A 15,225-nucleotide genomic window follows, 5' to 3' on the forward strand; every position below is an offset into this window, starting at 1 on the left:
CCCTCCACTGCACTTGCTCCAACAGGTCCACATCTCTCTTGTGCTGTTAACCTTGTTGGCAGCAAAAGGCACAATGCTGACTTATGTTCAGTTTGGTGTCCCCCAGGCCTCCAGGTCCATTTCTGCAAGGCTGCCTTTCAGCTGTGTGGCCACCAGCATATCCTGGTGCCTAGGGTTGTTCCTCCCCAGCTGCAGGACTCTGTACTTCTCTGTGTTGAGCTTTATGAGGTTCCTGTCAGCACAGTTCTCCAGCCGGGGAATGATGGAGATGGAACCTGGGGCCTCCCGCATGCACAGCAAGTGTTCTCCCGATGAGCTGCAAGCCCTGCATGCCGGTGGTGGTGGGGTGCCTGTGGTTTGGGAAAGTCTCCTAGCCCACTTCTTGCCCCCCTGCTGGCTCCTGCCAAAGCTCCCGCTGCCCTACCCAAGGGCTGTTTCTTCCCCAGCACAGTCCCTGGGGCTTGGGGCACGCATGGGTAGCGCCCATCTGCAGGCCCGCTGCTGCCCCCAGCAGCTCTTTCACCCAGATGTGGCCACCTACAGCCCTGGCACGCGGCCCCAGGCCAGCCCCAGGCCCCGCAGCGGGCAGCACCAGGCTGTGCTCAGGGGCTCCCCCTGGCCATGGGGCTGGGCCCAGGCAGGCTGCGGCCCCCAGCACGTGGTGCCCAGCACCGTGTCCCTCCCGCTGCGTGGCTGTGCCCCCGCCCCAGGCAGCGTCTGGGAGGGGGTGGGTGTGCCAAATGCGGGCATTTGTTGGATAGGGGAAGTGGAAGCTGGCACATGTGGAGGCAGACTCGTGCCCCTAGACAAATGAGTCAGGTTGTTGCCTGCCTTGCGTCGCCAGGCTGTGCTGCAGGCATAGCGGGGTGTGTGGTGGCGTCTTTTGTCCCCATCAGAGCCTGGCGCACGGGGGCCCTTTAGAGTGCCTGGGCTGTGTGGCCAATGCACAGAAGTGGGCACAGCCACAAAGTGCCCCATGTGCAGCATCCATGGGGGCAGCTGGTCTGAGGGTGCCAGCAGGGACCCCCGGGCAGAGCCCCTCCATGGGGGGGATGTAGCTCAGCGGGAGAGCGCTTGCTTTGCATGCAGGAGGCCCTGGGTTCAAGCCCCAGCATCTCCATGCTTTTTTATGGCCAAGCCACAGCCCACAATACAGCGCTGAAGGGGGAAGGTGGGTGCTGGCAGGAGGCAGCGACGTGTGGAGGGCAGGTGTCAGGGGGTGTGGGACAGCAGGGCCCCATCCATGCCGTGGACAACGGCTGTTTGCAGGCCAACGGTGCCCAAAAGGGGGGCTCGTCCGGGAGCTGTCGCACCCTAAGCGAGAATCGTACCCCTAGCCCAACGAGCCGAGGCGTGCAGCTGGCCCCCAGCATAACCCCTGGCACCCCTCGGCCCCAAAGACCACACAGCCCGCCAGGCCCAGAACAGAGGAGGGGGCTGCCCTGGGAAGTGAAGAGCCCTGTGTGGCCTCAGCATGCCCCCTGCAGCCCCAGAGCAGGGCTAAAAGCTGTCGCTGTGAGCAGGATTCGAACCTGCGCAGGGAAACCCTATTGGATTTCGAGTCCAACGCCTTCACCCCTCGGCCATCACAGCCCCCGGCTGGGCCAGCTGGGGCTACCTGTGCCCCGTGCCCGTGCCACCTTGGTCCCTGAGGGGCGTCCCCAGGCAGCCCCTGGTGCCCCCACAGCCCCCATTCCTCGTGGGTCAAGGGCCGTGGAGAGGCTGGGGCACCGCCAGCACCAGCCCTGGGCCCGCTCTGCACCGGGATGGTGGTGGCAGGGCCTGAGGCCAGCAGGGGCCAGTGGCGGTGCTGCCCCAGCACTGCAAGGGTCGGCACAGGGTGGGGGGGGGCAGCTGCACACCCCGGCTCGTTGGTCTAGGGGTATGATTCTCGCTTAGGGTGCGAGAGGTCCCGGGTTCAACTCCCGGACGAGCCCCCCTTTTGGCACTGCTGGCCTGCAAACAGATCCTGGTGGGACACAGCACAGACGGGGCCCTGCTGCCCCACAGCCCCGACACCTCGGGCACAGCCCCCTGCTGCCTCCCTCCACACCCCGCACCGCAGACCCGTGCTGCCCTGTGCCTCGGGGACAAAAGGGACAGGGCGCAGCCAGGGCTCCGCTGGGACGGGGACAGCAGAGCGGGGCCCCGCGGACACCACGTCCCTGTGGGGCAGCTCTGCCTGGGGCAGAGCCAGGAGCTGGCCAAGGCGAGTGCCGCAGCCATTGGGGAGCAAGGAGCAGGAACCGCGAGCAGGGCAGAGGGGCTCTGGGGATGCCCTGCAGAGGGCAGAAGGAAGAGGAGCTCCTTGTGGGCCTCCACCCTCCAGGCATTTCGCCATGTGCGGGCTGGGAGGGAGGAAAAGGCTGGAGATGCTGGGGCTTGAACCCAGGGCCTCTTACATGCGAAGCAAGCGCTCTCCCACTGAGCTACATCCCCTGGCCAGCACCCCTGAGGGGGCCGTGGCCCTGGCAGCAGCAACCGGGCGCTGCCTGCTCAGGCGGCAGCGTCTGAGCCTGCCCAAAGCTGGCTGCGCTGCCCGAGAAAGCCTCTGGCCTCAGCATGGGGTGCCGCTTGCAGGCTGCTGGGGGATGCCGGGGCCGCCCCTGCTGCTGCAGCGGTGCCCGGGGGGACAAGGGCCCCGAGCCAGCCCCCCTGCATCTGCCCCTGCGGGGAGCGCCTGGGCTGCACTGCCCAAAAGGGGGGCTCGTCCGGGAGTTGAACCCGGGACCTCTCGCACCCGAAGCGAGAATCATACCCCTAGACCAACGAGCCGTGGTGCTGGGGCCCTCTGCACCCTCTGCCCTCGTGCCCCACAGCTCCCAGGGCTGCTGGGGCACCTCAAGCTCTCGCATTTGCCCCAGCGCCGCTGCCACGCACAGCCTGGGACAGGAGCTTCCTTCCCGACGCTCCCCAGGCCCTCGGGGGCACGTCCTGTGCCAGCCCTGCAGCCCCCGACGGCTGCCCTGCCCTGCCCTGCCCTGCGCAGGAAAAGCATGGAGATGCTGGGGCTTGAACCCAGGGCCTCCTGCATGCAAAGCAAGCGCTCTACCGCTGAGCTACATCCCCACAACCATGGGGGACCTTGTCGGGGGGCTCTGCTTTTAACAAAACCTTCCTCCGGCCTCCTCCTCCTCAGTCCACACAGTTCACCAACAGCTCAACACACCTCTCCCGCTCTTCCACAACAGACCTTCCTCACAAACCACACCTTGCGCACGACACACTCCCCCCTTCCTGCTCACCACGCTCTCCACAGCCCTCCTTCACGTGGACACGCACCCACCCCAAAATCAAACCCTCTCCCCCTCACAACGGCCACTGCCCTGGCCCTGCTCCCCAGTGCAATCGGAGCTCCCCCACACACTCTCTGGGACAGGGAGCCAGAAAAGGTGGGGCTCGTCCGGGAGTTGAACCCGGGACCTCTCGCACCCAAAGCGAGAATCATACCCCTAGACCAACGAGCCAGGGTGCAGCACCCCTTTGCACCCCCACTCTCGCTGCCCCACATCTGTCGGCACTGCTGGGAGCACCTTGTGCTGCCTTTTGCCTCTGCAGAAGTACCAAACTCTCTATAGTGCATGCGAGCTCTGCACATTGCCTGGACAAACCCTTTTGCTCAGGCAAGGACTCCCGCATGAGGTTGCCCAGGACCATGTCCGTTGCCCACTACCCAATTCTGCAGTGCCTCTGGAGCAAAATAATGATATGGCATTGTAGGCTGTGCTGGTGTGATAGTCCACTCCTGGGGTTCATTTTAACCCCTGCGAGCTGAAGTTAGGTCAAGAGGAAGGAACAGCTCCAGGTGTCCAATAGATTATAGGGCTGTGGGCAGGAGCAGGCAGGGTGTTCTTCTCACCCATGATTTCCAGGCTATGAAACATCCCCACGGCAGCCTGGCTCCGTCAACACCACAGAAGGAGTGCAAGCAAGAGCAACCTTACCCTCAATAGACAGATCAATGTCCTCTTCTCTGGGAACTGCACAGACACCTAATTCTCAGTAAACATGAATTAACAGTCTTGGAATATTTAACTTAATAATTACTGAGTTTGAAACAGTCATCCCCGGCTATTTCACTCCAGGATGCTCTAAACACTTTGGAGCTGGGCTGTGCTTCCACTGAACAGCACATTGTATCCCTGTCTCCCCACTCCTGGGGGGATAAACTCAGAGGAGGGTCTGTGGGGCAGCTGGGTGCGGTGTCTGGTGCTGTTTTGGGCTTGGGATGCAACACGGTGCTGGCAGGGGGAGCAGAGCTGCTGGCTCGCCAGGGTGCAAGCCGTGAGAGCTCCATTCCCACGGGTGGCACCAGAAGGACCAGACCGGGATGCCAGTGCCTTTTGATTTGTGTGCTTCTTCCCCTGTGACTCAGGCGTGTGGTGGCCTGTGATTACCTTGCCGTATGGGATTTTCAGCCCTGAGGAGGAACCACAGCCCTCACTGAGGAGTCCCCCGGGGCTGGAGTCATCGCCTGTCTGGCTCCCCAGGCCAGCGCAGGGCCCCTGCCCCGCGGTTGGTCTGTGGGTGCAGCGGTCAGTGCCTGGGGCAGGGTGTGATCTCAGCAGTGCCCTCTCCTGCCTCTTACCCCTACCATGCGACCTCTCTCTGTGTCCTTCCTAAACCCTAACAGTAGGCACCTACTCTGCCATGGTGGGAAATCACAATGCGAGGTGCAGTGTGAGACCTGGCGGGTGAGGAAGGAGATTTTATCGACAAATAAATCCCACCATCAGCTGCCACACCTGCATGCTCCCAGCTCCAGGGTCCCTGTCTCTACCCAGCTGACTCCAGGCGTGTGTCCCCAAGCACTCTGTTCAGAAGTCCTTGCCCCAGTGAGGACGGTGAGGGAAGCTGCCTGTTGAGACCACCTTGCACCCTATCACTGGCCCCAAGCCACCTGGGACTTCCACTCCTGACAGTCCCATTCACTCACCATTTGCACCAGTCTCCCCTTTTCCATGACAACTCTCTATGTTTCTCCACTTGTTGCAGCCCAAGATATGACTTCATCCATCCTCTCTCTCTTCTTCCCCAGGTTACAGGCACCCACCACTGCACTTGCAAAGAGCTCAGGCTTTCCTTGTATAGGAGATGCTTGCTGGCTGCTTCTGTCAGCTTCCACAAGCAGAGAAATGCAGAAAAAAAAAATATATGAGGGAGCCCATTTGCCAAGTGTAGTGGTGTAGGCTGGGGTGTCCCTGTGAATTTAACCAACTCCAAAGAGGAGATCAGTATTCCCATGGACGTGATCTCATAAAAAGGAGTTGCCACCATCACTATCCCAGGCCAGGGTGCTTTGGCTGCTCGCTGATGAGGTGATTCGTACACTGTAATTTTTACTGATGCACTTTGGGTTTGCCAAAGCAAGGGACAGAAGAAAGAAAATGAAGGGAAATGGGAGTCTCCAGGAAGCAATGCCTGTTGCACGAGGATGATCCTGTGTGATGGCAGTGAGGAGGTTTCTAGCTAGGACACGAGCAGGTGAGGGAAGATGGTGAGAGAGCAGAAGTCATGAAACTCAACAGGTTTGGGTCTGGGCTCTGCTCCAGGCTTCTCTTAGAATTGCTGCTGTTGCTACTATTGAAAGCCATGAGTGAGCAATGCTGGGACCAAAACCCAGGACCCGGCTATTTCCCTCGCTGTGAGTCCTTCCACCCGCTAAGCTTTATTTTTCATCCCAGTCTTGGTATGTAGTTCCCAGTTTCTCACCGGGGCCTTTGGCTGTGCCGCCTTTGCGGGAACCTTTATTTTAGGGCCTGATTAGCAGGTCTGTGGGGTCCGGCCTGGGGCAAACACTGGCTGTGGAGTGATACATGGCAGAGTGAATTCAGGACAGCTCAAGTCAGGAGTCACAGCACCCAGAGAGACAGGGTGCCAGGTCCCTTGGGATGGGGATCCCTGCAGTGCCTCAGGTCCTCCCTTCCCTGGATCTGTCTGCACTAAGGGCATCGTAATTTTCAAGTCAAATTAAGGACCTGTGTGGATTTCAGTCTCCTTTGAGTCACTACCTCTTCAGAACAAAATAAAAATAAAAAATCTGTATGATCTCACCAGAGGAGTCATTGTGGAAAGCTGTATCAAAATGTCATTATTCTTTTCCCCTGCTCCCTTCTGGACTGTTCTATGCATCAGACTGGTGAAAGAAACTTGCACAAGCCCCAGATGCCTACAACTTTCTAATGAGGCTTTTTCTAGAAATCCAATGCTTTTCATTGTTGCAGCACTCAGGAGAATTTTACATCCCCTCACAATGGAACAATTTCTGCAGTTGGGATAAAAGTATCTGAACAGTCCTTGGAGCAGAGATGTGAACCCACACTTCTCTTCTTCTAGTGCTCTGACTGCTGAGCAAGTGCCATGCAAATTATTTCCAAATTAAGAGCACTTCTGTGAAGATCTGAGCAATAAAACCAGTTGAGCTTGGTAAAAGAGTTTTGAGGACCAACATGCTTTCAAGCTCAGCATAATCCCTCATTGCTAAAATGCTCATAAACTCTATGCAAATTTTCACACTAACAAAATGTTTAAGGAATGAAAGAAGATTTAGATAATGCCCATGGAGGACTTAGTCGCACTCTTATTCCTCCTTTCATTAGCTAAAAATGTTCTGCCTGATGTTACATGACACATTGAAAAGAGGCTTACTCAGTGCCTGGCATATTTTTCTAGAGGTGCCTCCATCTGCACACAGTTTGCATCACAGACACCCTTCTTGCTCTTATGGAGAGATGCTAACATGGATTTGGGCTGCTGGGCAAGCTCCTGCCCCATCCGGGGTTGGTATGGCATTCTCTAAGCCATCATGTGGAGCTAGCACCAGAACCCCAGGGTATTTCCTGTGGCTCTCCAGAGGCAAATGCTGCAGTTAACACCTGTACAAGTGCATGTCTATGTGTACATGTAGCAGCCCAGAACAAAATGTTTTCTGCTACTACATTCTGCAAATGCATCAGCCACATTCAGACATACAGCATAGCTCGCTAGCACCTGTGCTGTCTAGGTTTAAGACATTGCATACTCATTTATATAAGGCCCCATCTATCCTCTGTAAACCAAAAAATAATAAAAAAAAAAACTGCTGCAAAAACAGGGAAAATGCCATTTTGAAACATCCAATCTCCGTGTTGCCACCTCCTTGAGGTAACAGGCAACGAGACCGTTGCATGTCTCCCTAAGCAGACACTTGCTCTGGGGCAGCAATAAAAGTCTTCAGGCTGAGATGTCTGCCTTTGGGCTGGACACAGCAAGCCACATGCCTACATGAGCAGTGTGGTGCTGAACAGCAGAAATTCCCATTTCAGACACACAAAAAAAAAAGAACCTCCACACAGCAACAAGTTGCCTCCAGAGCAGGTCACCACTTCAGACCAGAGGCAAAAGGAACACCAGAAGACTCAGGCTGTGATGTAGCATGTCTTTAATGAGAAAAAGAAATAGAATAAACAAGTTGAGAGTATGAGAAGCGCATTTCCAGTGCTCACTAAAGGAATGGACAAACCCACTTAAGGACAAACCAACAAGGTGTTGCCCCTGCTGCCCGTGGCAATCACCTTCTGTCTGCAGCCAGCTAAAAGCGTTTTCCCCCAGCTAATAGCAAATGCTGTGTAGCACCACAGGTTGTGACACCTACATGGAAACATACAGTAAGGCATAGCAAGAGAAAGGTGTACAGAGGCACGATCTCGAGTGACACGTGCTCGCAGCTCCCTTCCTGCTGCGGGAGCTGCGGATGCCCTCCACAGCTTGGAAACACACGGGCATTTCCTTAGTCCTCTTCCCCAGCCTTGTTCCTGTGCTTCGCTTTTCCTTCCCTACGCCCTGCTGGCATCGGTGGGACAAGGTGACAGGCAAGGACACCCTACAGCCCACCACCGAGGCACAGCAGTCCCGCCTTCCCCAGCCCCCGGGCGCCGCTGGAGGCCACCGGCACCCCGCAGCACCGGAGGTAGCTCCCAACCGCCGCCGACGCCGTGGATCCCACCACCGTGTTCTGCGGGTAGGAGCTGAGGATGGGCCCGGGCAGGGTCACTACCACGGTGGGAGGCTGGATGACGGTGGTGGAGTCCCCGCAGCGCCGGTAGCAGGGCTCGTTGCAGCTGGTGGCCAGTGGCCTGGGACCGCAGGAGGAGGGCAGGCACAGGTCGTAGCAGGACATCGCCGGGTGAGGACGGACGCCTGGAAGACAGAGCAGGGCATAAGCATGAGGCAGAGACTATAGCCGTCCCTCTGGAGCCCTAATTCTATGGCTCTGGTAGCAAGAAGAAAAGAGGAGTAGCCAGAGGGTACACACTGGGATAATTTAGTTTAGTTTAGATGGCCTGCCCTGGAAGGCAGCGCTGGAGAGCTGAGAGAAAGCCTTTACCAAGCAAAGTCCTCACTGAAACGCATCTGATTGTGGTAAAAAATAAAATAAATAAATAAATAAAATAAAATAACTTTTTTTTCTTTTTTTTTTTTAAGAAATCCATGCAGGATGCACCTGGCTGTATGATCACAGACTCTTGAGGTAGGTACCCAGTACCACCTGCATCCCACACCCCCTTGCACCTGGAACCCTGACTCCTCATTTTGCGACAGAAATAAACCCTTCTGAGGGCCTCTGCAGGCAGAAGACAGGTAACAAACCTCGACCCCTTATGAAGGAGCAGGCAGAAGACATCAGTGGAAGAAACAGCTCGGGCAGAACGAGCCAGAGCCCGTCTCGACTTACCTGGGTGGCAGAGGCGGCAGCAGCTGGGAAGAGGGTGGCAGGGCCAGGCTCCGTGTGGGGTTTTATAGGGTGCCCCGTACCTCCGGGGAGCCAGCGCATTCCTTCTGTGTGAAACTCTCCGGCAACCAGCAGTTTTCTCCTGGAAAGCTCCTCCAGCTGATTAAACAGTTTCCTCTTTCATCTGTCATGTTTTGCTTCCATTTAGTACTGAGTAAGATTGAAATGATTCGAGCTACAGGCAGTAATTATCTTACCTCCTAAGGCCAAAGTACATTTTAGGTCTTATGCTACAAGGCAGGAGAGCATTTCAGCAGAATTTAGGGCAGGCACATCCCCGGCTCATCTCCCCTCCCTTCCCACCTTCCTCTCAGCACAACCATAAATCACTGGGAAAGCCAGCTCCCAAGTGCACCTGAGGTGAGCTGGTGAGTAAGGGGGTTTAGGCTGAGCAAGAGAACCATGTATCTGTGCATAAACCCAGCAAAAACAGCCAGGCTCCTGCACTGCCTCAGCCTCACATGGTCCCATTAGGAAAATCAGGGATGCTGCAAGTGTGAGGGGCAGCGAGGGACCTTGCACAGCTTGGAGAAAAATGCACAAAATATTGTGTGGTGCTGCAGAAGGCACCAGGCAGCCCTCCTCCTTCCCCAGCTGCCCAGGTAGTACAGACAGAGACGTGACTAAGGGCAAGCCCGGGTACCTGAGCTAGGGTGGCATGGCCAAATTTTTATGCTTTTGGATTCGCTTAGAGGATTTTGTATGTTGTTATCCCCATGCATGGGATACAAATTCTGCTTGGAAAGTACAGCAGATTATAAAAGCAAACTAATCAAAGACACAGAAAGATGTTAAAAAAGACTCCAGAGTCCATCCCTGAAGGTGACGCACACCATAAGTAGCTAATTTTGCTCACTGAGCTGAATTTGGAGGCCAAGAGCCTTTCCAGCCAGGTCTTTGGATATGCTAAGAGCAGTGAGCCAGAAGTTCACGGCTATTCTTTCTTGTGATGGAGCAACATCATCAAGACATTCTAATTACAGGCGTGACACCGGATTGCTCTGCTGGAATCCTGCTAGCTGCTAAAGAGCTGAGGAGTCGCAAAAGTCCCAACCTGCATTTAGACATGAATCAGCAACATGTTGGTGAGAGGGAGCCGCTGACGTGGTACCAAGCAGGGGAATGAGCTGTCAGGCTCCAAGGGCAAGGAAAGTTTGAAGGTTTTTCATTTCATGCCAGCAGAGCCTAAATGAAGGTATAAACTATAGCAGTACTGGGGCACATGTACAATGCATGTGTGGAGCCAGGGATTTTCAGTAAGGCTGTTAAAGACATGCCTCGTAGGGGTTTTCAGGGTCACTTTAGTTACTAGGATGATTTGGCCTTGTGTGGAGCCAGCCTTTATAGCACTGAGTTATCCCTAGCGACTCCTTCCTGCCCTGCCTGCCAGGGCAAAAAATGCTTTTCAGAGGTGATGGAGTCAAGCCCAGCTCATTTTAACCTCACTCTGGAAGGGAAAACAGAAAATCAGCCTTTCTGAGATTCAGAGGAGGACACACACTTCAGTCAGCAGCAGCCCTGCAGCCTGCTGGAGTAAGGGAGGGGGCTGGAGGCTCGTAACAATTTTCTAAAGGGCCATCTGGGGAGCAGAAAAGGATGACACTTTATTTTAAGCTTTTCCTTTTTGCCTTTTGCAATAACAAAATGATGCCACAGGTGCACCTTGGACCCACAGGCTAAGACTTGAACCCTTCTTTTGCCAGGCAGGATTTCTTCTTCACTAACCATTTTCTACCCCTTTCTTCCATGCCTCTGTGCACTCCTGTGATCCTCCAGAGAATGACCTTCCTGCAGGGCTCCCTGGCTTCCAAACAGAGGCTGGGAGCTTCTGATTTGCAGCCTCACCGCATGTTTCAGTTTTGCAATGCAGTTTAAGTACGTGAGGTTCAGCTGCTCACATTGGATCACTGTGTCCCAGTACAACATCAGCGCATGCAGCAATGCTTGAAGTACTTGCAGGGGAGCAATAAAAAAGGGCATGTTTCTGAATGAATTAAAAAAAAAGAAAAAAAAAAGTCCTTTGCCTGGAGATGAGAACAGGAAAAACAAAAGGCACATGTCGGGAAGCTAAAATAATCAAGCTAAAATAATCAGATTTGTGTAATGAGAGAGATTAAAACAGAGGAAAACCATAGGGGAAAGAGCTCTTCCTGAGAATGCAGGTATCTGGGAGAAAGACAGGACTGGTTTTACTGAGCCCTATTCATTTCAGGAAATGAGCAATTTCTGCCTGAGACATGACTTTCTCTGGGGAAACCACAAAACCAAGAAAACATCACCAAATCAAACATGTCAGGCCCATTTTTTAACTTTTGCAAGGGATCCAGGATGCAAGCGCATTTCAGCCCTGTTTCTTACTGCAGGTTTCTCCTCGAGGAGAAAAACGGACCAGGACCAGTATTCACCGCGATTCCCTTTCCATCACCAAACCCTAGCAGTACTTTGCAACTCTGATTTGCTGCTCTGCATCTTGGTTTCCAGCAACCTTGTCTCTCTCTAGATGTCCGTGGTGCCAGAGGAAACATCCCCTGCCCCAGGATCTCCTGAGAGCCAAGGTGGAAATTCTTGTCGTGGTTGTATTCCTCCAAGCCCCTCCTGTGGAGGCTGCTGGACTTTGCACAAGTTCTCTACAGAGCTGCTGGACAGGGACAACCAGCCCCCACAGCCCCACCACAGGACAAGCCCAGGGCGGTGTGGGGAGCCCTGCGGGGCCGTGGGGACACAGACATTAGGAGCCTTGTCCCTGCGTGCAGCCCTGGGAGTGCAGCCTCGCCGGTGCCACCAGGCGCAGCGGGGCCCTGGGGCTGGGGGAGGTCTGGTTTCACAGAGCCTGTAATTGCCAGGTCCCCAGTGGGCTGAGGCTCCACATCACTGAGGCTGGCATGTCCCCCCAGGAGGCCTTGTCACCAGCTGCCTGAGCAGGGACAGGCCTGCTTCTCTGGGGCTGTAGCACACGTCCACTCCTTGTCCCCAGGAAGCTACTCCTGTGGCAGCCTGCCTGTCCCTGGCAGAGCTGGCCAAGCACCATGGTGCCTGGCAGCAGTGGGCGAGGACAGGGTTGGCACCCATCCCCATTTGTGGCTGTGGACAGGCTGGCTGGGGCAAGCAGCTCCCTGCTGGCCACCAGGGCATCTCTGCAGGCCCTGGAAGGAAAAGTGGCCCTGGAGAAGGCCAAAAACCCGCACAGGGCCTGCAGCATGGGTGTCCCTCCCTCGCCCCCAAGGTGTCCCTGTGTGGCTTTTCCACATCCTTGTCAACAGAAAAAGGGGTCAGGTCAGGGAAGACACCTGCAAGGCTGGCAAAACATGTTTCCCTGGCTGCGGCAAAGCACAGACATGCCTTGAGAAATGCAGTGCTTCCCTTTCTGCAAGACCTCTGGGATTTCTGAAGGAAAGGAAAGGGAAAGGGAAAGGGAAAGGGAAAGGGAAAGGGAAAGGGAAAGGGAAAGGGAAAGGGAAAGGGAAAGGGAAAGGGAAAGGGAAAGGGAAAGGGAAAGGGAAAGGGAAAGGGAAAGGGAAAGGGAAAGGGAAAGGGAAAGGGAAAGGGAAAGGGAAAGGGAAGGGAAGGGAAGGGAAGGGAAGGGAAGGGAAGGGAAGGGAAGGGAAGGGAAGGGAAGGGAAGGGAAGGGAAGGGAAGGGAAGGGAAAAAAGAAAAAAGAAAAAAGAAAAAAGAAAAAAGAAAAAAGAAAAAAGAAAAAAGAAAAAAGAAAAAAGAAAAAAGAAAAAAGAAAAAAGAAAAAAGAAAAAAGAAAAAAGAAAAAAGAAAAAAGAAAAAAGAAATAAGAAAAAAGAAAAAAAGAAAAGAGAAAAGAGAAAAGAGAAAAGACAAAGGAAAAAGAAAATAAAAAAGGAAAAAAAGGGAAAAAGGGGGAAATGGAAAAAAGAAAAGAGAAAAGAAAGAGAAAAGAAAGAGAAAAGAAAGAGAAAAGAAAGAGAAGAGAAGAGAAAAGAAAGAAAAAAGAGAGAAAATAAAGAAAAGAAAAGAAAAGAAAAGAAAAGAAAAGAAAAGAAAAGAAAAGAAAAGAAAAGAAAAGAAAAGAAAAGAAAAGAAAAGAAAAGAAAAGAAAAGAAAAGAAAAGAAAAGAAAAGAAAAGAAAAGAAAAGAAAAGAAAAGAAAAGAAAAGAAAAGAAAAGAAAAGAAAAGAAAAGAAAAGAAAAGAAAAGAAAAGAAAAGAAAAGAAAAGAAAAGAAAAGAAAAGAAAAGAAAAGAAAAGAAAAGAAAAGAAAAGAAAAGAAAAGAAAAGAAAAGAAAAGAAAAGAAAAGAAAAGAAAAGAAAAGAAAAGAAAAGAAAAGAAAAGCTCTCCTAGCAGCCACTTCTGTCTTTTTCCCATCCTCTTGATCTTGCAGTATCTCACCCTTGCTCTTCCCTAACCTCTCCAGGGAACACAATTTCAAGCACAGGATGGAGCTGCCACCACGCAGCAGCCATGCCCTCCTCAGAAAAGCACCTCGGTGAGGTGGCGATGGCTCATGAAGGCACAGCTTTAGTCAGGGCGCCATGGGGATGCCCAGGGTTTCCGTGTGAGACGTGGAAAGACTCAGGGTGTGCCCACGTCCCTCCCCAGCCAGTGCCACCAGCTCCTTTCCATCTCCAGGGGGGCTGCCCATGGCCGGGCGCTTCGCCGCCGCGGGGAGAAGGGGCACAGGGGGCACCCAGTGGGTGGGCTCGGGAACCGAGGCTCTGCCTGCAGGAGGGACAGCTCCCCACTCCTGTACGGCAGCATGGGGCCCAGCACGTTGCCCTGACATGGGAGGGCAGTGCAGCTCCCTGAGCAACCAGGAGCAGGTTCAGCAAGTGAGAACACTAATCCAGATGCAGACATATATTTATCATGTAAGAGCAAAAGAGACGGGAGAGATGAAGCCAGCCAGGTGTTGATTTGCCACCAGTGCAGCCAAGTGATGCCTGATCTCTGTTCCAGGGCCCCCTTGCTCCCTCGAGGGCTGGGCTGCACCGTCACCGAGCTCTTTCCCACAGCAGTATCCCCTGCCTCTCCCTAGGCAGCCTACGGTGGCTCTGGCAGGGGGATGCTGGGGGCAGGAGGTGATGACATTCACACAGACCAGGGGTGGAAGGTACAGCTACCTGCAGCTGCACTGAGGAAGGCTGCCAAAAGAGGGGGTGGCCAGAAGGGACTTTCTGGGTGTCAGGGTCTTGTCCCTGCTGCCAGGGGCTGCCCTCAAAAGGCTCCCTCTCCACAGAGGATCCCCCACACAGCAGTCAGAGAGCCGACGAGGGTGGGATTCGAACCCACGCGTGCAGAGCACAATGGATTAGCAGTCCATCGCCTTCACCACTCGGCCACCTCGTCCCCTGCTCCAGCCCACCTTTGGGGATTTTTTTTTCACTTTTGAGGACAGGTTGCAAACCCACAGATGCTTTGTCAGGGTGTCCCCTGTACAGCTGGACTGTAGGAGTGAGCTATGTGCCTGCCTGTCACATGGTTGGTGGCAAGCTTTGTGGTTCATTTGTCCCTCTCCATTTCCCCCTCGGTCCCTGTGTTCAGAGGATGACAAAACGTAGACTGGGCAGGAGACAGGCTTTATTTATTTTTGCTAAAAAAGTGAGTGGTCCAGGCTTTTTTTTTATTGTTTTATTGTAGGTCTACATCACCTCTCCCCTCTCTCCCACGCCTGACCTACGTCCAGAGGATTTTTCTGCATGATTCAGAACCAGTCAAGCCTGTAAATGAAAGGGGAAGATGGATAGGGCAGCCCAGCCAGCAGGATAGTAGGTACCTCTTTATTTCCCAAATATTCCAGGTTTGGAGATAGTTTGGATCATCTCACAGCCGTGAGCTTCCCAGAGATGTGGGTCAGAAGGAAACTTGTTCTCCCCAGAAGCGCCAGGGCCACCAGAGAAACGAGGGGCTCCGTCATTGCCTTCTCTATTGGGTGTTCAGTGCTCTCATAGCCCCTAGCTCAGGGGGTTCTGGGAAGAAAAACAGCCCCCAGGCCAGGCACCACTGGGAGTTGAACCCAGGATCTCCTGTTTACTAGACAGGCGCTTTAACCAGCTGAGCCATGGTGCCCACCTGGCCACAGGGCTGGTCCCCCTGCTCATGGCCCTCAGGGTAGCCCCAGGAGAACCATGCGCCCATGGCAGGAGGCATGCTGAGGGGGACAGCATCTGGTGAGCAGCTCCCTGGTGCTCCCTCGGCTCTGTTCATGTCCCCTAGGCTTAGCGCAAGACAGGTGCAACAAAGGCAGCCAAGCACTGCTGTGGTATTGGAAACCAGGAGGAAAGCTGAAATGCTCAGGGTAAGAATGGCCCAACGTCAGTCAGGTGGGGAAAGCCCTGGCAGACGGGAATGCCCCCAGGGATGGCAGCTCCTGGCCAAACATACACCGGACACCTCTTCTAGATGCACTGGAGACTGACGGAAAATGGGAATTGGCTACCACCATCCCCAGGGGGCTTCCTTCAAGGTAAAAGAAGAGAAAAGCGCAAATGA

The 15,225-nt window shown here is 54.1% G+C and overlaps 1 protein-coding gene and 9 non-coding genes across 10 annotated transcripts; 2 read left to right on the forward strand and 8 right to left on the reverse strand.

The window, feature by feature from the left end:
* Window positions 1-1,048: 1,048 nt before the first annotated feature.
* TRNAA-UGC (transfer RNA alanine (anticodon UGC)) lies at window positions 1,049-1,120 on the forward strand. The gene has a single exon. It is a non-coding gene; the product is annotated as a tRNA-Ala (tRNA).
* A 391-nt stretch (window positions 1,121-1,511) lies between these two features.
* TRNAS-CGA (transfer RNA serine (anticodon CGA)) lies at window positions 1,512-1,593 on the reverse strand. The gene has a single exon. It is a non-coding gene; the product is annotated as a tRNA-Ser (tRNA).
* A 272-nt stretch (window positions 1,594-1,865) lies between these two features.
* TRNAP-AGG (transfer RNA proline (anticodon AGG)) lies at window positions 1,866-1,937 on the forward strand. The gene has a single exon. It is a non-coding gene; the product is annotated as a tRNA-Pro (tRNA).
* Window positions 1,938-2,367: 430 nt separating this feature from the next.
* TRNAA-CGC (transfer RNA alanine (anticodon CGC)) lies at window positions 2,368-2,439 on the reverse strand. The gene has a single exon. It is a non-coding gene; the product is annotated as a tRNA-Ala (tRNA).
* A 264-nt stretch (window positions 2,440-2,703) lies between these two features.
* On the reverse strand, window positions 2,704-2,775 carry TRNAP-CGG (transfer RNA proline (anticodon CGG)). The gene has a single exon. It is a non-coding gene; the product is annotated as a tRNA-Pro (tRNA).
* A 222-nt stretch (window positions 2,776-2,997) lies between these two features.
* TRNAA-UGC (transfer RNA alanine (anticodon UGC)) lies at window positions 2,998-3,069 on the reverse strand. Its single transcript has one exon. It is a non-coding gene; the product is annotated as a tRNA-Ala (tRNA).
* Window positions 3,070-3,395: 326 nt separating this feature from the next.
* On the reverse strand, window positions 3,396-3,467 carry TRNAP-UGG (transfer RNA proline (anticodon UGG)). The gene has a single exon. It is a non-coding gene; the product is annotated as a tRNA-Pro (tRNA).
* A 2,613-nt stretch (window positions 3,468-6,080) lies between these two features.
* On the reverse strand, window positions 6,081-9,045 carry LOC106029349 (beta-keratin-related protein-like). The gene is made up of 2 exons (XM_013170626.3): window positions 8,714-9,045; window positions 6,081-8,178 (listed from the first exon to the last, which is right to left on the reverse strand). Exon 2 carries the CDS (start codon window positions 8,156-8,158, stop codon window positions 7,862-7,864), a length of 297 nt encoding a protein of 98 aa, XP_013026080.1. The 5' UTR covers window positions 8,159-8,178; window positions 8,714-9,045; the 3' UTR covers window positions 6,081-7,861.
* Window positions 9,046-14,000: 4,955 nt separating this feature from the next.
* Window positions 14,001-14,082, reverse strand: TRNAS-GCU (transfer RNA serine (anticodon GCU)). The gene has a single exon. It is a non-coding gene; the product is annotated as a tRNA-Ser (tRNA).
* Window positions 14,083-14,728: 646 nt separating this feature from the next.
* TRNAT-AGU (transfer RNA threonine (anticodon AGU)) lies at window positions 14,729-14,802 on the reverse strand. The gene has a single exon. It is a non-coding gene; the product is annotated as a tRNA-Thr (tRNA).
* Between the last annotated feature and the right edge of the window lie 423 nt (window positions 14,803-15,225).

This window comes from Anser cygnoides, chromosome 6 (genome assembly GCF_040182565.1).
Source record: "Anser cygnoides isolate HZ-2024a breed goose chromosome 6, Taihu_goose_T2T_genome, whole genome shotgun sequence".
In the NCBI taxonomy this organism is placed as follows: Eukaryota; Metazoa; Chordata; class Aves; order Anseriformes; family Anatidae; genus Anser; species Anser cygnoides.